General features: G+C 35.5%; 1 protein-coding gene across 1 annotated transcript; it reads left to right on the plus strand.

The window, feature by feature from the left end:
- Positions 1-1,489: 1,489 nt before the first annotated feature.
- Positions 1,490-13,503, plus strand: LOC129746470 (3,4-dihydroxyphenylacetaldehyde synthase-like). Its single transcript, XM_055740125.1, has 4 exons — positions 1,490-1,571; positions 1,807-1,902; positions 11,824-12,058; positions 12,128-13,503. Exons 2-4 carry the CDS (start codon positions 1,814-1,816, stop codon positions 13,430-13,432), a joined length of 1,629 nt encoding a protein of 542 aa, XP_055596100.1. The 5' UTR covers positions 1,490-1,571; positions 1,807-1,813; the 3' UTR covers positions 13,433-13,503.
- Positions 13,504-18,580: the final 5,077 nt, after the last annotated feature.

The following is an 18,580-nucleotide window of genomic DNA, read 5'->3' on the forward strand; positions in this document are numbered from 1 at the left end:
TCGTAAATAGAATTTGAAGGAGAAAATTTACTTTGAAGTTTCAGTACAGGGGTCACAATGAACCGCATTCTTTTTTTATGAGAAACCCATTCAAAAAGTGCACCTCTTATCACCATAATATTGTCTAGTTGATAGAATTTCTAGAACACATGGCGCTGACAGATGGAGGTATTGATTACGTGATCAACACCGTTTATAAACAACGAACTCGATTCAACGCGTTTATCAAAATAGAAACAAGTTAATGAGTTCCAAAACGTGTTATTTGTTTTTTTTTTTAATTTATCGACGGTTGACTTGTTTTGCTCGAAACATATTAAAGCAGCTTAAAGTTTCATGTTATTTTCATATTATTTTAAGTATTTATTTTCAATAAGAATATTTAAAAAAAATGAGAGAGAAATATACTTAAATTTATGAATCTCAATTTACCGAAATCAAAACTGACCTTTTTTTTTTGCTATCGAATGTTTTGACAGTGTGTGATCAGGTCAGTAGGTATATCAGCTCAATAAAAAAAATGCACTAATCAGCTGTTCCGCTAATGGTGCGCTAATATTATCTACTGATAATAAATCATCAGCATTGAATGGCGAAAAGTACCTCATACATCATCACATTTGACTTGACCTTCTTAGGGTTGACTATAATTTAACACTTTAAATTATTCTGTGAAGTTGTGGTATTTATGTTTACTCTTAGTTACTAAATAAACATGATACACCTAGGTATACCTAATGTCTATCGTATACCAACATGTTTCGGGGAAAATTGTGGTTCATTCTAAACAGTCATTTCTATAAGTTTTATTGAAATACCTGTTTTTTAATTTTCCAGAACATATAACTGTGCAAATAACTTATTTCAAGCTAAAAATAAAATGTCTGCATGTGGAATTTATCAACACCGTTATCAAAGTTATAGCCGAATTGAAATACATCGTGTTCAAGTTCATACTGCCAGTCAACGACTAAACATCCTGACTTGATATTACATACGACAATTGTTAATCGATAGGGTATTCACACATGGATCTGGTATAACGTGTCTATAATATTTTTTTGTGTTGTTTAAATTTGTAGATACACAAACTCTAGAAATTTATTTTTCTTTATCCAAGATATCTGATGAATAATGAAGTAGAATAACGTTTTAAATTAACTTCTATTTAAAGTTTTATTCCTCATCTTTATCAGTGTCAAATTTTAGTAAATAAGTGTACCAGTAAAATATTCAAAAGTGTTATTAGTGTTTTAAACTGTTATTAAACTCGAGAAAAAATCTTTTTGTTTGAATAAATTGTATTCAAATATGTTAACCTTTAAAAAATTACATATCGAAATTTTCTAATATTCAATGTAAGTCAATTTTTCAATAATCGCACTTCTTTTAATGAAAGTAAGATTAAGCCAATTATAGGTACCTCCCCTAGATGAGTGTGGCATTGCGAATTTGTCTGTGCGTGGATATTTCATAAATAAGCCTTGAACTAGAGCTTTCGGTGCAGTTATCATTCCGAGTCATTGAAGGTTGTTGGGTAGCATACAGCAAAAGAAAAAAACAAACGAGTGGTAAGAGCAATAAGGTTATTTGAGTGACAATGGACAGAAAACCTAGAAGGGGTTAAGCTCTTGTGTGATATAAGTTAGGTTTTTTAAAAATTTAAAAAATGTGGATTTAATATGAAGCATTCGGACATAAGTCAAAGTGAACTTTTGAGTGACGATAGAAGTGATAATTGGAATGAATGGGTGTGATTGTTATCGGCTTTGTTTGTGACGTGTTCCCAAACGGTTATCTTTCCAGGTTCAAGATGGCCAATATGGATGTGAATGAATTTCGGGAATTTGGAAAAGCGGCCATCGATTTTATTGCAGACTACTTCGAGACGATCCGGGAAAGGTACGTAATTTGTCTTTGAAACTGTAATATGAGCTAAAAAAAGTAATAAAAAAAAACACCAGTTAACATTTTCAAAAACCAATTCAAGATTGGATACATAAAATGAAAGGTTTAGTGAATCTTCTGGAACCCAGACCCGGATGTATACGGGGTTTTCCTAAGGAAGTGTAAAAAGTTCACAGTTGGAGACCAGCAATTTCAGCTACAGTAAAGGGTGTTCGGATCAAAAAGTTGCCGTTTTTTTCGAATCAATCATATAAAAAAAACTGAACACCCCTCAATTTGTAGGTGTGTGTGTAGAATGATGTTTCTATTTGGTTTTTGACATTAGATCTTTAGTTTTCAAAATGGCATCCAAGTAAGAGAAGCTACGAATTAGAATTTTGTACATGCGGCGTGGAAATCCAAACTACACGCACGCAGAAATAGCTAAATCGTTGAATGTCAACCATCACCAAAGTAATAAAAGTGTTCGATGGAAGTATTTCGACGACTAGGAAGCCGGGATCTGAGGGAAATCGAAATCCGGGAGCCGCAGTGACGAACAGAAGAGTGGCTATTTAGCACTTTCAAGCGAAACTCCAATCTCTCCGTTCGAGATGTCGCCAATAAGTTGGGAATATCATCTACAACACGTGGGGATGAATAAACCAATTGGTTTAAAATCCCAATAAAAAAAAAAATATAACCTACAACCGTGCATGAAGCTTTAAAACGATCCAGACTATCGACTTATAAGAAGGTAGTGACTGCTAATCGCAATGAAAATCAAAAGTTTACGACAAAAACAAGATCTCTGAAGCTGTATGGACGACGAAACCCACGCCAAGGCAGACTTTAGACAGCTTTCTGGATTTAGGTATGAAGCAACCGGAAGGGGAAAGATGGCAGACATTGTCAAGCATATAACACTATCAAAGTTTGCAAAGAAATATCTAGTTTGGCAAGCTATCTGTACCTGTAGCTTGAAAAGTGACATTCTCGTTGCAACTGGGACCGTCAACCAGGAAATTTACGTGAAAGAGTGTCTTCAAAAGCGTTTGCTGCAATTTTTTTGTTGTTATCTTCCAATTCTCCTTGAATTCTTCCATGCTTTGAGAAACTGTCCTCTCCTTCCTAAAGATCCTCTTCACGATCGCACAGTACCGTTCAATCGGTCGGAGATCTGGACAATTTGGCGGATTGATGTTTTCTCGACGAATTTGTTGTTATTGTCTATAAGCCACTGCAGTGCAGGCTTTGCGTAATGTGCAGATGCCAAATTCTGTTAGAAGAGAGGGGGATACCGATGCTATTTATAGAGAGGCAGAAATCTTTTTTTCAAGGATTCATCTTTGTAAATTTGAGCATTTATTTTACCTTTCACTCGGCCGCAGACCACAGGTAAAGCTTGCCATACTAGAACCTTCTGCCCAAATTTTCCAAAGCCTTTGATTAGTTGACATCATCCACCTCCTCGCGTACGTTGATTTCGTTTAGAAATGTTAACCGGGAAGCGTTCCTGAATCCTGTTTGGCGTAAGTTTCGTCATCCTTTAATATGCACCTGTTGCTGTTGTCCAGAAGCCGTTTTTAAAGTTTCCGTACCCTTGTTTTTGCTCAAGATTGCTGCTCGACTGATTTCTTAGGTGAATGCCGCTACTTGTACATCTTCAAGGAGTTCCTGGCCTCGATTTTCTGAATCATCCCAAATGCTTTTTAGCCAGATCACATGTTGATACCGATCTGTTACCACAGAGAACAGACGTACAAGCTGGCCTCCGAAACTTGTGTAAAATTGCCAACGATCGATTTGATCCAATTTTTGTTTTCTGGCTGGCACACCAAAGAGAACTGTCAAAACCAAACTGAAAAAAAACAAAATTTTGGTCGGTTTTGAACAGGTCGTATGAACTATTCGGCATGTTTCAAGAAACTTGCTGTTAAAGTTTCGTAACACTTTCATTCGGTTGCATAATGGAAAAATATCTTAAAATTAATTGCTATTGCCTTCAAGCTTTTTGGACAATGGGATGCAAAAGTGACACTTAAAAGTAATCCGCTTTGAGATGTCTATATAAGGCTGATCGTAAAGAATGTTCATAATTGACTGGATATATAGACGATCCGTCCTCTGACGATAACCGTACAAGAAGTGCAAAAACTTATTGTAAAACTGTTTATATCGACTGCCTCAGTAGTGCAAAAATAAAGGAATTCATAAAAGTTTATCACCGGTACTTTTTATACGGTTTTTACCTAATACGTGATTTCGGTGAGTGAAACAACTTTTTTTTTTATTTTTAAATTTACGTATCGTTTCGGGTTACTCTGGGTGAAGAAATGTAACTCGAAACGTTACGTAAATTAAAAAAAAAGTTGTTTCACCCATCGAAAAATGTAAATAAGTAAATACCGTATAAAATAAAGGAAGTGAAATTCTGTCCAGTCAAAAGTAACTCTTATTGCATTTACCTATCTAGCAATAAATTGAACTCGTCTATTTTAGAGCGGCATTAGTTTTAATTATTCAAGAGTTCATATACGATTACGCCTTTTCGAAAACTGGGGGGGCACTTGAAAATTTGATTAGTAACTTTTGAACGGCGCAATAGATGGCACTGTTTCAAGTCAATTTTCAACGTATTTTTTGGATGTCAACATTTGAAATTTTACACACTTTTTTGAAAATTTTTTGTTCGAGCTTGTACGTCTGTTCTCTGTGCTGTTACGTGAGTGACTACACACTACGAAAAAAATCTGTAAAATCACATCACATATGATGTAAATAAAAAGAAGCATCATATATGACGGAATTTTCAGTGCTAGTTGGAAATTACACGTCAGTAAAATTTTGCAACGTGTAAAATAAAATATGATGTAAAATTGGCAACGTGTAAAATAAAAATTATGTAAATTATAAAATCACTGAATATTGGAAGAGAAACTTTCCAATTGGAATTTGTTTTGTTTTATTTTTTGTTTATATGATTCAATAATGGAATTTTCTCATCTCTTCATAAAAATTAAACCTTTTTATACTTAAATTAATTTATTTTATTTAGCGACAGAATTTTTTTCAACTCACATTTTTTTTATTAGAATTCACTTCAACCTCTCATTTTTTTCCCCGAATCCTAAGTTGAGTAACATCACAGAGAACAACATGGTGGTAAAATGGAGCCGCTTCCGGAACCGCATCCCTACATCATGAGATCTCCGGGAACCTCACTGACAAAACATCTCACACTTTAGTGTGTAAAATTTCACACATTTTGGAAATAAGTAGACCAACACATTAAATGTGTGAAGGTACTGCTGCACATTAATGTAAAACACCCTTTAAGGAACAGAAATGTGGGCGTTTCACACATTATGCAAAAAGCGTTTGAAACGGAAAAATGTGTAAAATCATAAAGCGCTAGGAAAGGAAAATGTGTAAAATCAAGAAATATGGAAGAGGGCCGATATTTTTAAGTACGACTGGAACCCAATTAAATACTGATGGTTTTCTGAAGTATTTTTATTCATTAAAATGATAAACATTTTTCGGTTTTTAGGCAACTTCTCCTCAGTTTTTGCCAAATAATTTCTCCATTGGCATTGCCAGCATTCAGCTGGCTGGATCCGAAATCTATAAAGAAGGAACATATTTATTTATTAGGTTGTTGTTTAAAGTTTAAATTATGACCAGCTTACATCCCATTTGTCACGATGATTCGACCGTAAAAATGCTTCGACGTAGTTTGTATGTATATGGCTGAAACCAAATTGATAGAAAAAAGCAACAAAAGTGATTTCACACACTTTTTTCTTGTCCGCACTGATTCGAATAATGTGTAAATTTCGAATCTGCATGGTGTGTAAAAATCACAAACCAGTTTGACAGCTCCATATATTTGCTGATAATGTGTGAAAAAATTTTGTAAAATGTGTAAAATGATTTATCAGTGCTCACTCGCGGGAAAACTGCTTAAAACAAATACTTTGGTGCACGACTGGACTTGACACTTTGTTTACATTTGTCTATGGTTCTGTTCTTGACAGTCTGTATTTTTACATGACATCATCGCGTTCAGTGTATTGTAATATTAATTAAATTCAATTTCAATGTCCTATAACTTTCCATGTCGTGTAATTTTAAGATTTCAGTGCTGTTAAGAATTTTGTGTGACCAGAAAAATGTTATAAAATTACATCACATATGATGTAACGAAAAAGAAGCATCACATATGATGGAATTTTCAGTGCGAGTTGAATATTACACGTCTGCCAACTTCAACAGACGTGTAAATATGAAAGACATGTAAAATTTTTAAGACATGTAATGTTTAATTCCCACTGAAAATTCCGTCATGTATGATGCTTCTTTTTAATTACATCATATGTGATGTAAATTTACATCAAATAATCGCGTTCCATGTCAAGTAATGTTTGTGTCATACGAATTCAGTGCTGTTAAGGATTCAACTTTTTTTATTTTGTAAATTTACATAAATAAATCGCGTTCCACGTCATGTAATGATAAAGGTTTTCTATTTCAGTGTTGTTATGGATTCAATTTTTTTTCTGTGTACTTTAGCATCCAACTGGGACTGACTAAAACCTTTTCAGTGCACCAAGTGTGCAGAATTTCCTTTCTAGTTTCAAGATCAATACGAACCATAGCGAAGATGGAAAAAACTGATTTGACCAATTGTTTGCACAACACTTTATAAGCATCACAGCAAAAAAATCTGAATCCTTAACGACACTGAAATTGAAAACCTGTATCTTTACGTGACGTGGAACGCGATTTATTGATGTAAATTTACAAATTAAAAAAAGTTGAATCCTTAACAGCACTGAATTCTAATGACACAAATATTACTTGACACGGAACGCGATTATTTGATGTAAATTTACATCACATATGATGTAATTAAAAAGAAGCATCATATATGACGGAATTTTAAATACGAATAGAATATTACACGTCTTAAATATTTTACATGTCTTTCAAATTATACACGTCTGTTGAAGTTTACAAGCGTGTAATATTCAACTCGCACTGAAAATTCCATCATATCTGATGCTTCTTTTTCGTTACATGATATGTGATGTAATTTTACAAATTTATTTGATCACACAAAATGCTCAACAGCACTGAATGAGAATTTTCTTAAAATTACACGGCGTGGAATGTTATAAGGACTTTGAATTTTATTTAAATGGAAATTATACATTACACTGAACGCAATGTATCATGTAAAAAAAAGCCTGTCAAAGCTGGCACACACAAAAGTAAACAAAGTGTTGCGTCAAGTCGTGCACCAAAGCAATTAGTCGAAAGTTGCTTTGAAGAAGCTTCGACGTTTGTAAGTTAGTGGATACTGTTGGTTCACCGAATTCTTTGCGGCGCTACGGCAGCGGACCCACAAGATGCAACTCTGGGAGCAGCATCCCGTACATAATTGTCCTTCGAAGATGGTAATCCGAAAGAGTTGCTGACGAAATAAGCAAATATTTTCGAAATTATTTATTGTTTCCATGTTTTATAAATTCTAATGCATTCGAAAAACTTTGCTCTTTAGACGGTGAAAGACAATGAAGTGTTGATAGAATCAGATTTTTAACAAATAAATGATTTTTATCAAACCAAATTGATTTTATTTCAGAGATGAATAGTAGTGAAGTAACTAAAAAGTAAACCAAAAAAAATCCAATAAGAACATTTTGCCCAAATTCAGTGGTTTTGAAATTTACATGAATTTAATATTACACGTCTTTAAAATTTTACAGGCGTGTAAAATTCAACACACACGGAAAATTCCGTCATATATGATGCTTCTTTTTATTTACATCATATGTGATGTAATTTTACAGATTTTTTTCGTTGTGTGATGTTAACAAACTTTTGCTTGCATGCACACAGAAAAAAGTTCACCCATTTTCGAGTAAACTACACCCATAGAAGAGGTTGCAAAAATCCAATGCCTATTTAGAAAATCTCTCAGCCGGAAATGCGCTGAAATGTGCACTGTGCCAAAAATGATATGTTTGAAAAAGCACTACTGGCATAAGTACTCGAGCTCCCAATTAAAATGACGCATGACCATTACATTCAAGCGAAACCAGAAAAACATTTTATGGGTTTACCTTTCTATTGGATAATTCATCCCAGAAACAAGAAGATAAAAAAATACAATGAGTAAGGGAAGTGAGAATCGAACTCACAACACCGTTTTTATATCGTCTTGTCAATCCGACATCTTTACCAGTGTACTACCTCAGCAGATGGAGGACGAGAGATATTTGTCATAGGCTTTCTGCCACCGATCAATCACAAAAAAATGCACAATGGTGGCTTCCTGGCGTTTTGCCTCCTTCTATTTATTTATTTATTTATTGGATCCTAGGCTTCATATCCTTAACCTGAACTATAGTTTATAACTAACAGGCTCACGTACTCCTTACAATAAACATTAAACATTAACCTTTAATCTTTACTAGTCTTAACAAAATATTTTAGAATACGCTAACTTAAATCTATTTTTGATTTGTTCTCTGGACATTTCTAGCTTTATTACATTAGCATGAGCGTTGTAGAGCGCCATCATTCTATAAATAAGTTCGTTCCGAGCGTAATTTTGGATACGGTATGTAAGCTGAAACGGTCTTATGCTGCACAAACTGCTACGTCCTTCGTTAGGTGAGATTTGTGACAACAAATACGATGAAAAATATTTTCCACCGGTTAGATCTTTAAAAAACAACACGTCGATTGATTTCCTACGATTTTCTAGGGCATCTAATCCTACCAGCATACATAAGGCTCGATATTCCAGCATTTCGTCATGCCAACCAAGGTTCCTTAGGGCGTATCTCAGAAATCTTTTTTGGACTCGTTCTATTCTGTTTTTATGTACATTGTAGTATGGCTGCCACACTATACTGGCGTGTTCGATAGCAATTCGGACAAGACCAACATAAATCGAAACAATGGTGTAAGGGTTGTCCAGCTCGTGACAGGACTTACTTACCATACCGTACATGGAGTTTGCTTTGGCAACGACTTGTTCAATATGTTTTGAAAAACTGAGTTCCACATCCAACTCAACGCCTAGGTCCTTCACCGATGATTTTCTAGCAATGATACTGCTGTTTTCGAAACGATATTCATGCAAAATGTTATTCATCTTCCGAGAAAAGGTTATCGTGCTGCATTTTGAGGCATTTATTTTCAATCCAAACGCGCTGCAGCACTCAGAAAACCTATATACCGCGTTTTGTAGAGTCAAGCAATCCTCGGGGTTTCGAACTGGAAGGAACATTTTCAGATCATCTGCGTATATCAAAACATACACGTCACGCAACACTGCAGGAAACTCGTTCATAACAGTGATGAAAGGAAGGGGTCCCAAGTGACTCCCTTGTGGTACACCACTGTTAACCGAGAAAACGCTGGATCTTGCATTCCTAAGCTTCACGAATTGTACTCTTACTGTTAGGTATGAACCAATCCACTGCAGGCAAGTGTCGGTAATTCCATTTTTACATAGAACTGACGGGAGAGCATTAATGTCGATCACGTCAAAAGCCTTCGACATGTCGGTATATATGGTATCAACTTGTGATCCCTGCATCATCCATTGAGTAGTTCGAGAAGCGAATTCCGCCAAGTTCGTCACTGTTGAACGCTTTTTCAAAAAGCCTTGCTGAATATCTGACATCTTTCTTTCTTACCATGGATATATTTAATCGTAAATTATGCTTTCAAACAGTTTGGGAAACGCAGATAGAGTTGCTACCCCACGGTAGTTTTCAGCAGGCAGTTTTGAAAAAGACAAAAAGACACACACCGTCTTAGCCGATTTAGGCTTACAGACTGACCCCCTTATTCTGCGCCGCGCGTGAGGTGACAATAGTCGAGTCGAGTCGGAGTCACGTAAGTTTTGTCACCTTATTCCCGAAGCCGATGTGACAGAGCATACGATTTGTCACTTACGGTGACCACTAGATTAGGAAAAAAACTCAAAAAGTTCATTCTAAAAGACGTTTCTCACTTAAAGCGACTACTGGAATCGGGTGACTCGACTATCGTCACCTCACGCGCGGCGCAGAATAAGGGGGTGAATAAATGACATGGACAACTTAAGATTAACATTTAATACCCAGTACCGAGATGGGAATCGAACCCATGCCATCAGTGGACCAGCGATTACCGTCCTACCACGCTAACCACTCGATCGTCGAGACGTATAACCATTCTTATGAATCGGCAAAATGTGTGAGATCTTCCATAGTTTTGGAAACCGACCTTCACGAATTGAAGCTGAGAATAGCAATTGCAAAGGCACTTCGATGCCGGTTACGCACTTTTTGATAAATGAATTTGGAATTCCATCAGGTCCACTTCCTTTGGACTCATCGAGCAGTAAAATTTTTTGTTGAATGTCTGTGATCGATACTCTCAATTCATGAATATTTTCGGTTGCGGCTTGGAATCCTAGTTCTGTATTTAAGTCGTTAACGCTGTAAATACAGCGAAAATATTCGGCGAATAATTCTGAAGAAATATTTTTCGGGATTAAATTCGTCTTATGTTTGGAGTTGACGTACTTCCAAAAACGTTTCGGTTTTGTTTGAATATCTCTTTGAAGTTCGTTTTAATACGTGATACGTTGGGCTCTATGCAAAGTGCTGAAAGCACTGGCCGCGAATCGGTAAGCAGTTTTATCCGGCAAAGTTTTACTTCTACGATACTTATTATATTTCTTTTTCTTATCTTTATGAAGACGAATTGTTTCGGCGTTGAACCATTCCGGATATTTGGTTCGATTCGGTTTCTCTTTAAATGTTCTACAGTGTTCTAGCAATATGCCGTAAACAACATAGTAGAAAGACAAGACGTTAAAATCAATAGAACTTTCAACGAAGCGTGAATTTTCAGCAACGTTATCGAAAACACCCAGACTGCTTAAAAATTCGAACATATTTTGAGCACGCGGCTTAGCGATATTAACGAAAAAATCTTCATTGGACATAAAAACGTTATTCCATTCAATCTCCAGCAGTGATTGAGAAACGGCTTCATCATCGAAAATCATCCTCACCGATCCTCATCCTTACCGAGGAAGAATGACCTAAATGGGTTGAACTCCTATCAAAAAAAAAAAAAGTTTGGCCTCCTTGCAAGGTAGTCCTTTGTATTGTGACATGAGTTTTAGGTTGGTGTGGGAAAATTGAATAATTTGTAATGAAAAATCATTTTTGTTTTTTCTGTGGAGCCGAGCCAGATTATGGTTTTTATACCAACTTATAAATTCTCCAAATAAAATTTTCCGCCCAACAACTTTGTCAAAGACCGTAACTCTGTATCTTATTCTGCAAAAAAGTTATTAGCTGTTTAACAGGGGTATAGCTTTTGGAATTGATAAACAATTAATTCATTTGACATCACTGCTTGTGCCTCGCAAAGCATTGCATGAAAAGTAGTCATTAGCCATTAGCAAAATATTCTCAAAGCAAAATAAAATCTTAGGATACAAATTCTAAAAATCGGAATGAAATCGGAATGTTTTTTAAAAAATCGGTATCAAAATTTGGCCCAAAAATCGGTATAAATACCGGAAAATCGGTATGTTTGGCATCGCTGACCGTAAGTACAACAATACCGAAGCAATGTGCGCCCTCGGATGAAATCCCGATTCGATGGGTGGTAAAAAAAATGCAATATACCAAATTTTTCAGGATTTGCCTGATAAGTTGTCCACGTGGTATGTGAACGGCCCCTTGGTGATTTAACTTTTAATTATGCTATCAATAATTGTTCTGTCTAAGGTCTATCTAAATTGTTTACTGCGTTGCGTTTTGTTTGCTAAACGAGATGAAAAATGATAATTGGTGTTTTCTTGAGTTTGCAACAGTTCAATCAAAGGTGTATCAATCCTTCAAATTCCAGAGACGTCCTACCATCGGTGGAACCGGGCTACCTGCACGATCTGCTCCCATCGGATATGCCGGAACGGGGCGAAGACTGGAAGGCCTCAATGGAGAAGTTCCAAAAATTTATCCTCCCTGGCATCACACACTGGCAATCGCCAAACTTCCATGCGTTCTACCCGTCCCGCACTTCCTACACATCGATGGTTGGCGAAACACTTGCCGCCGGACTGAGCGTCATTGGGATAAGTTGGGTTAGTCCTTGCAGATAAGGATGAATATGAGCTGACGAAATTTATTCAAATTTTCTTTCTTCCTTTTAGACCAGCAGTCCGGCTTGCACCGAATTGGAGGTGATAGTGATGAACTGGGTTGGTCAACTGTTGAATCTTCCGAAGTGCTTTCTAAGTTCTGACGATGGACCTGGCGGCGGAATCATCCAGGGTTCGGCGAGTGAGTCAATCTTCATTGCTGTGATAGTAGCACGGGAACAGGCGGTTCGGAGACTGGTGCCTTTGCACCCGGAACTAACTGAGGCCGAAATCCGAGGACGCCTGGTATGCTACACAAGTGACCAGAGCAATAGCTGTGTAGAAAAATCTGGCATAATGGGGGCAATCAAGATGCGATTGTTGGCCTCGGACGAGAACGGAGTTCTACGCGGGAAAACTCTGAAAGAAGCTGTTGAACAAGATAAGTCGGAAGGATTATTTCCGGTTATATTAGTAGCTACGTTGGGCACAACTGGTACCTGTGCATTCGATAATCTGGAGGAAATTGGACCAATCTGTTCCGAGAATGATATCTGGTTACATGTTGATGCAGCATATGCCGGTTCTGCTTTTGCTCTGGAGGAATACGCTTGGACCATGAAGGGACTCGAGGCTGCTGATTCGCTCAATTTCAATCTTCATAAATGGTTTTTCATCAATTTCGACAGCTGTGGCATGTGGTTCAAGGATTCGGATAAACTGACTGAGGTTTTGTGCGTAGATCGCATCTACCTGCAGCATAAATATCAGGGTCAAAGTAAGGCACCCGATTTCCGCCACTGGCAGATTCCACTGGGAAGACGATTCCGAGCGTTGAAGATTTGGCTTACGCTCAATATGATGGGGGCAGAGAAGATCCGTTCGATCCTACGTTTTCACATAAGTTTGGCAAATAAGTTCGAGGACCTCGTGCGAGCTGATGAAAGATTTGAAGTTATGTCCTCCATGTTAGGATTAGTTTGTTTCCGTTTCAAGGGTGAAGATGCGTTGTCAAAGCAACTTCTGACAAATATAACGAAGCGCAAGAAGATCTACATGATTCCGGCAACTTATCGAGGCAAATATGTCATACGTTTCACGATTGCCGGTATGGATCCTCAAGCAGAAGATGTGGATTTCGCATGGGCGGAGATCAGATCCCAGGCCAATTTGTTGGTACCGAGGTTGAGCAATGATCATTCAGTTAAAGATCAGTCGGTCAAAGACCTCTCAGTAAAAGATCTCTCAATCAATGGTCATTCAGTCCATGGTCAGGCAATAAATGGGCATTCAATGAATGGGAACGTAACTAATAGCCATTCAATCAATGGTCACTCAGAAAATGGGGATTCAATCAATGGCCACATCAGTTCATAAGAGATTTATCAATAAATTTTTGTTATTTTGTGATTTTTAACATGAATAAATAAATTTTGTATAAAAGTGTATTTAACGACCTGATGTTGTTTTAGTACACCATAAAACATCATTTCGGAACTGTGAGGTTTCATGATCAGGTAAGTCGAACAGTCATTTCAGCTAGTTTGTCTAGCTGACAAACTATGTATCAAAAGATGGTAACAGGATCGAAGCTCATGTTTGGTGAACGTTTTTTTAAGATTTTAGGCGTATCAGCTTTGAGACCTATATCTACGAACCCTATGCCCGTTATTTTGCCTCTTTTGTGATTTTTATTTCAGGAGTTTGCCACCTTGTGTCATCTTTCCTAATTTTGTTTCATTTCTCATTCTTGCTATTTTACCTATCTCTTCATTGGAATCACATTCTTTTCTCGTTCAACTGCTCTTGTTTGTCTACGTAATCAGAAGATCTCTTCAAGAAACATGAAGGTTCACTGAAACCCTATAAGTTAAAGTTGCCGGATTACCCAGGTTTTATCCGAGTTTACATGAATATCTATAAACAGTTGCGTTAAAAAAAGAATGAAATCGCGCGAAGCTGTGTACTCTCTCGAAACTTTGACAAATTTTCACACAACTTAGTTCAGATATCCAACTAACGGTCTAAAAAATTTCTACAATGACTTGAAACAAAGATACAGCTATTCCCGTAAAAAGGGAAATTTGGAATCGCTTCACTAAATTCGCTATAGCTTTGATAATTTCCATGAAATAATCTTGAAATTTTATTCAAAGATGTAGTAAAAATGTTTGATCTAGTATCTGGCCAAGTTTCGTAAAAATCGATTAACGCGATCAAAAGTTGTGCTGGTTTGAAAATGAGGTTCGTTATTGTCCAACAGACGATTTCATACTTTTTGTAGGGATATTTGTATGGAAAACATCGTAATCAATGTTTTCTTTTTATTTTTCTTTCACAAAATTAAAATTTATTACAAAGAATGATAAAAATTGATAGAAAATTCCTTCCTGCTTTTTTTTTAAATAGAAGTTGTTCCAACATAACTGGTATTTAAACAAAAGAACGAATATAATACTCGCTTTAATTGTGTATCAAATTTGTTTATCAGTATATTCAGCAGGTCATTTTTTAATACTCTGTTCTTCTTATTTTGAACTCTATTGAAACATATCTTCTTTCAAAACAAAGCAGGAATGAAGATTCTAACAATTTTTAACATTCTTTGTGATAAATTTTCATTTTGTGAAAAAAGACCAAGAAAACATTAATCACGGTGTTTTCCATACAAACATCCGTCCAAAAAAGAATGAAATCGCCTGTTGGGCAATAATGAAGCTCATTTTCAAACCGGCACAACTATTGATCGCGTCAATCGATTTTGACAAAACTTGGTCAGGTACTAGATCAAACATTTTTACATCTTTGAACAAAATTTCAAGATTTTTCAATGAAAATTATCAAAGATACAGTGAATTTAGTGAAGCAATTCCCTTTTTTAGGGGAATATCTGTATCTTTGTTTGCAGTCATTCTTAAGACTTCAAATTTTATAGAGCGTTAGTTGGATAGTTGACCTTTATTGTGTAAAAGTTTCATTAAAAAAATATCAATCGAGAGAAATGACAGCTTGTCAAAGTGCGCAGCTTCACGCAATTTATTTCTTTTTTGAACGCAACTGTATATAAAAATGGATTTCTGTCTCTCTGTCTGTTCCTTATAGACTCGGAAACTACTAAACCGATTTTCTTGAAACTTTGCGGGTGGTTGCTTTTGAGGCCAGAGAAGGTTCTTATTACAGTTTGAGACCTCTCCCTCTTACAGGAAGGGGGGGAGGGCCTCTCCAAAGCAAAAAAGAAATGTTTGCAGAGCTTGAGAACCATTCAAGCTAATGGTACCAAATGTGGCATGGGAGGGTATTTGGCTACGAAAAATATTTCTATGAATGTTTAGTAGGGTAAGTGTGCCTGATTTCGCTATATTTTGTCACGGGTTTTTAGATTTGATAAGAGTAAGCCAAATCTTCAGTTGTACGATATAAAATTTTTAGGTAACTAAATTCCAAATTCTTTGAGGCACTCGGTTGAAGTTTGAAATAATCATTTTAAGCTTTAATTTTCGAAAACTAATTTGTTTTTTTAAGGGGGGTCGATGTTCCTAACTTGGCACTAATTGTTCCGAATTGTTAGCATATGTGTTCCTTATTATGGACATTTGTATCGGAAAACTGATAAAATAAAAATAAAATAAATAAAGGAAAAGTGTATCAGCGTACGAAATATTTGTTCCTAATTTTACCTATGATTACCTTTCTTATTACTTTAATCAGAAAATTCTTTAAACATTCCTTTTTATCATAGCTCTTATAATATATTTTGGAATACTACCAGAGAAAACATACCTACTAAAATTCTACAACAAGTTCGTTCATGTCAGTTTTGGAGAAAGTAGTAGATGTTAAGCTTATAAAAAAATCAAACTTTTCATTTATCAATTCGGACAGATGAAAGTTGCTTTTTTTCAGCAACTTTTTGTCGCTGTACATTTGTTATATTTGTTGAATAAGTAGAAAATTTTAAGTAATAGATTCTGATCTCATTGAGAAGCTCTCTGAAACATTATGGTTTACCTTTCTAATCTTTTTTAGTCTTTCTTCAATCCTTTGTTTTTTTCTCTTCAAACTACTTGTTTGCATCCATTGCTTTTGTAATTTCTTAAAAAAAATTTCTTTAGTTATTTTTGGTTATTGGTGTTTGAGGTAACTTCAAGAACTACGAAAAATCATTTGCTTTGCAAGTTCAATGATTTAATAAAAAAATTAAAACGAAATTAGATAATTTGCTTCGATAAAAGAATTACCTTTGAGAGCTTTTCTATCGCGATTGGTCTTCGATTTAGGGACGAATTGAGAAGCTTTGGACTATCATTGCCTTTTAAATACATGTGACAAATTTAGAATTGTCTGGTTTATAGCAGACTCCAAGAAGTTTATCCTGTTGTTCTTCAATTATTGGAAGATCGATAATATCAATACGCTCTGCTTTTTTCAGCTGAAATATGTGTTTAAAAATGCTGAATACACATGAGCAGACATACATTCTCTATACATTTGAGTTATTTTTAATGGAGAAATTTTTTTAACAATGATTTTCTTTGAACTTTTGTACAATGATCATGCCCATCAAGTCATGAATATGGTTGAGTTTTTATTTTGTAATAGACGCATGGTTTTTATTTAAAGCTTACTTGAGTTCAATTATAGCCATGGTTTCTCTAAGCTGTGAAGCTTCATGTCTATTTCCAGAACTTCTTCGGGTTTCTCAAACAGCGCTCTGTAAAATCTTTCAAAAATATATTTTCTACATTAGATATAGCTTTAAAATACACTATAGTTAAAAAGAATTATCATGTTTTAACTTATCATCATTTATTTTACACTAAGTTGGAAATAAAGTTAAGATAAATTAAGTTTTAACAACTTCACGTCAATAACTTTTTTCATTTTACGTCAATCATATTCATTTTGAAGAAACGCTATAACTTCAATATAGTTTGGAACACCTTGGCTATGTTTTTACTTGAATAATTAACGGCATTTCGGTGAAGTATACATTCTAACAGGAAGAACTTCAAATAAAAGTAATGAACACCTTTCAACACCTTTCATGCTTCCTAATCTAATCTATCCGTCTATAAATTTTGTTGTGATATCAAAAAGCCGTAATATTATTTTGTATCAGAAAACTGATAACAATCATCTTTATTCTTTTCAAGTCATATAATCAAGTAAGGTTACAGCAGTGATTGATATGTCGGATTATCCATCCGTTATAGTGGCAACACTTCTTTTATGATCTCCTAACTGTTCACCTGGCATCTATTCCAGTTTACACTACAAATTCACTCTTCGTCGATTCTTAGAATAATAGCGACGTTCTCTCTCACTTGCGCCTCTCTGTTATTGTTAACATTTGCCACGCGGTTTGTCAGTTTATATTAATCGCCTCGGAGTAAATATCATCGGGTCGTCGCGTGTGAGTTTCCACAATTTTCATTTCTTTCATTTGATGTTCTTGCTGTTAGAATGTAATGTATACTTCACCGAAATGCCATTAATCATTCAAGTAAAATCATAAACCAGCGCGGCGGTGATAATCTATTAACACACTTTGACTATGTCCGACATTAGGAACATACTGAAAAAAAACATGATTTTAATAGTCTAGTCACAAAAATCATTGTGATTAACAATCCGACAATAGTTTCCAAAAAAATCGGTTAAAAAGTTCAGCTTATATCTTCCATTTCTAAAACTGTGTTTTAAAAAGTTGGCGCAAGAGTTTTTTCTTCTATTGGCGCACTAATGCCTGTTTATCCACCTTTCTTTCAAATTTCTATAAATAATAAAATTCTCTCTAGTTTTTCATTCCGCCAAACATGCCATTAAAATTATAATCATAAAAATTACGGCAATTAAAATCATATAACCAACAATCATTGGCAAAAAGAAAAAAATAAAACAAGAAAATACGGTTCAAAACTTGACACTTGGCCAGAAGTAAGAACACGGAATAGAAAAGCGAAAAATCGACAAGTAGCAACTATTCGCAGAGAGAATCTGAAAAATGGAAAGTTCACTGGCGTTGGGAAAAAGTGGTAGAAATTTTGACACTAACGACACATTTTGAAAATTTTCCCATGCAAAATCATTTTCAAGATTTGTGGACTTCTAGTTTTTTTACAACACGTGTTGTATTTTCGCATGCTGTGATGCAAAAATAGCAATATTTCTATCACATACGGCTGAAATAGAAACAGTGTTGTAAAAAAATACAACGCCCCAAGATCTTGAAAACATTTTTGCATGGTAAAATTTTCAAAATGTCAAAATTTCTACCACTTTTTCCCAACACCAGTGAACTTGCTCTAAGGAAAGCTCAGTAGGCCCATGGGTTGTTACGTTTTTGCTCGTTTGAAGTGTGTGTAAAACCACGCTCTCAAACAACTGGGCTCGCTATACACACATCCTGGCATTGATATTCAAACCGTGTGGAGCATCTATCAGATTTCCCCTTTTTTTGGACGATTTAAGCTTTTTTCCTCAGATTTAAGCTTTCATCTCCTATGCTCTCAAGGCAAAAAAAAG

Source organism: Uranotaenia lowii, chromosome 2, assembly GCF_029784155.1.
Source record: "Uranotaenia lowii strain MFRU-FL chromosome 2, ASM2978415v1, whole genome shotgun sequence".
Classification (NCBI taxonomy): Eukaryota; Metazoa; Arthropoda; class Insecta; order Diptera; family Culicidae; genus Uranotaenia; species Uranotaenia lowii.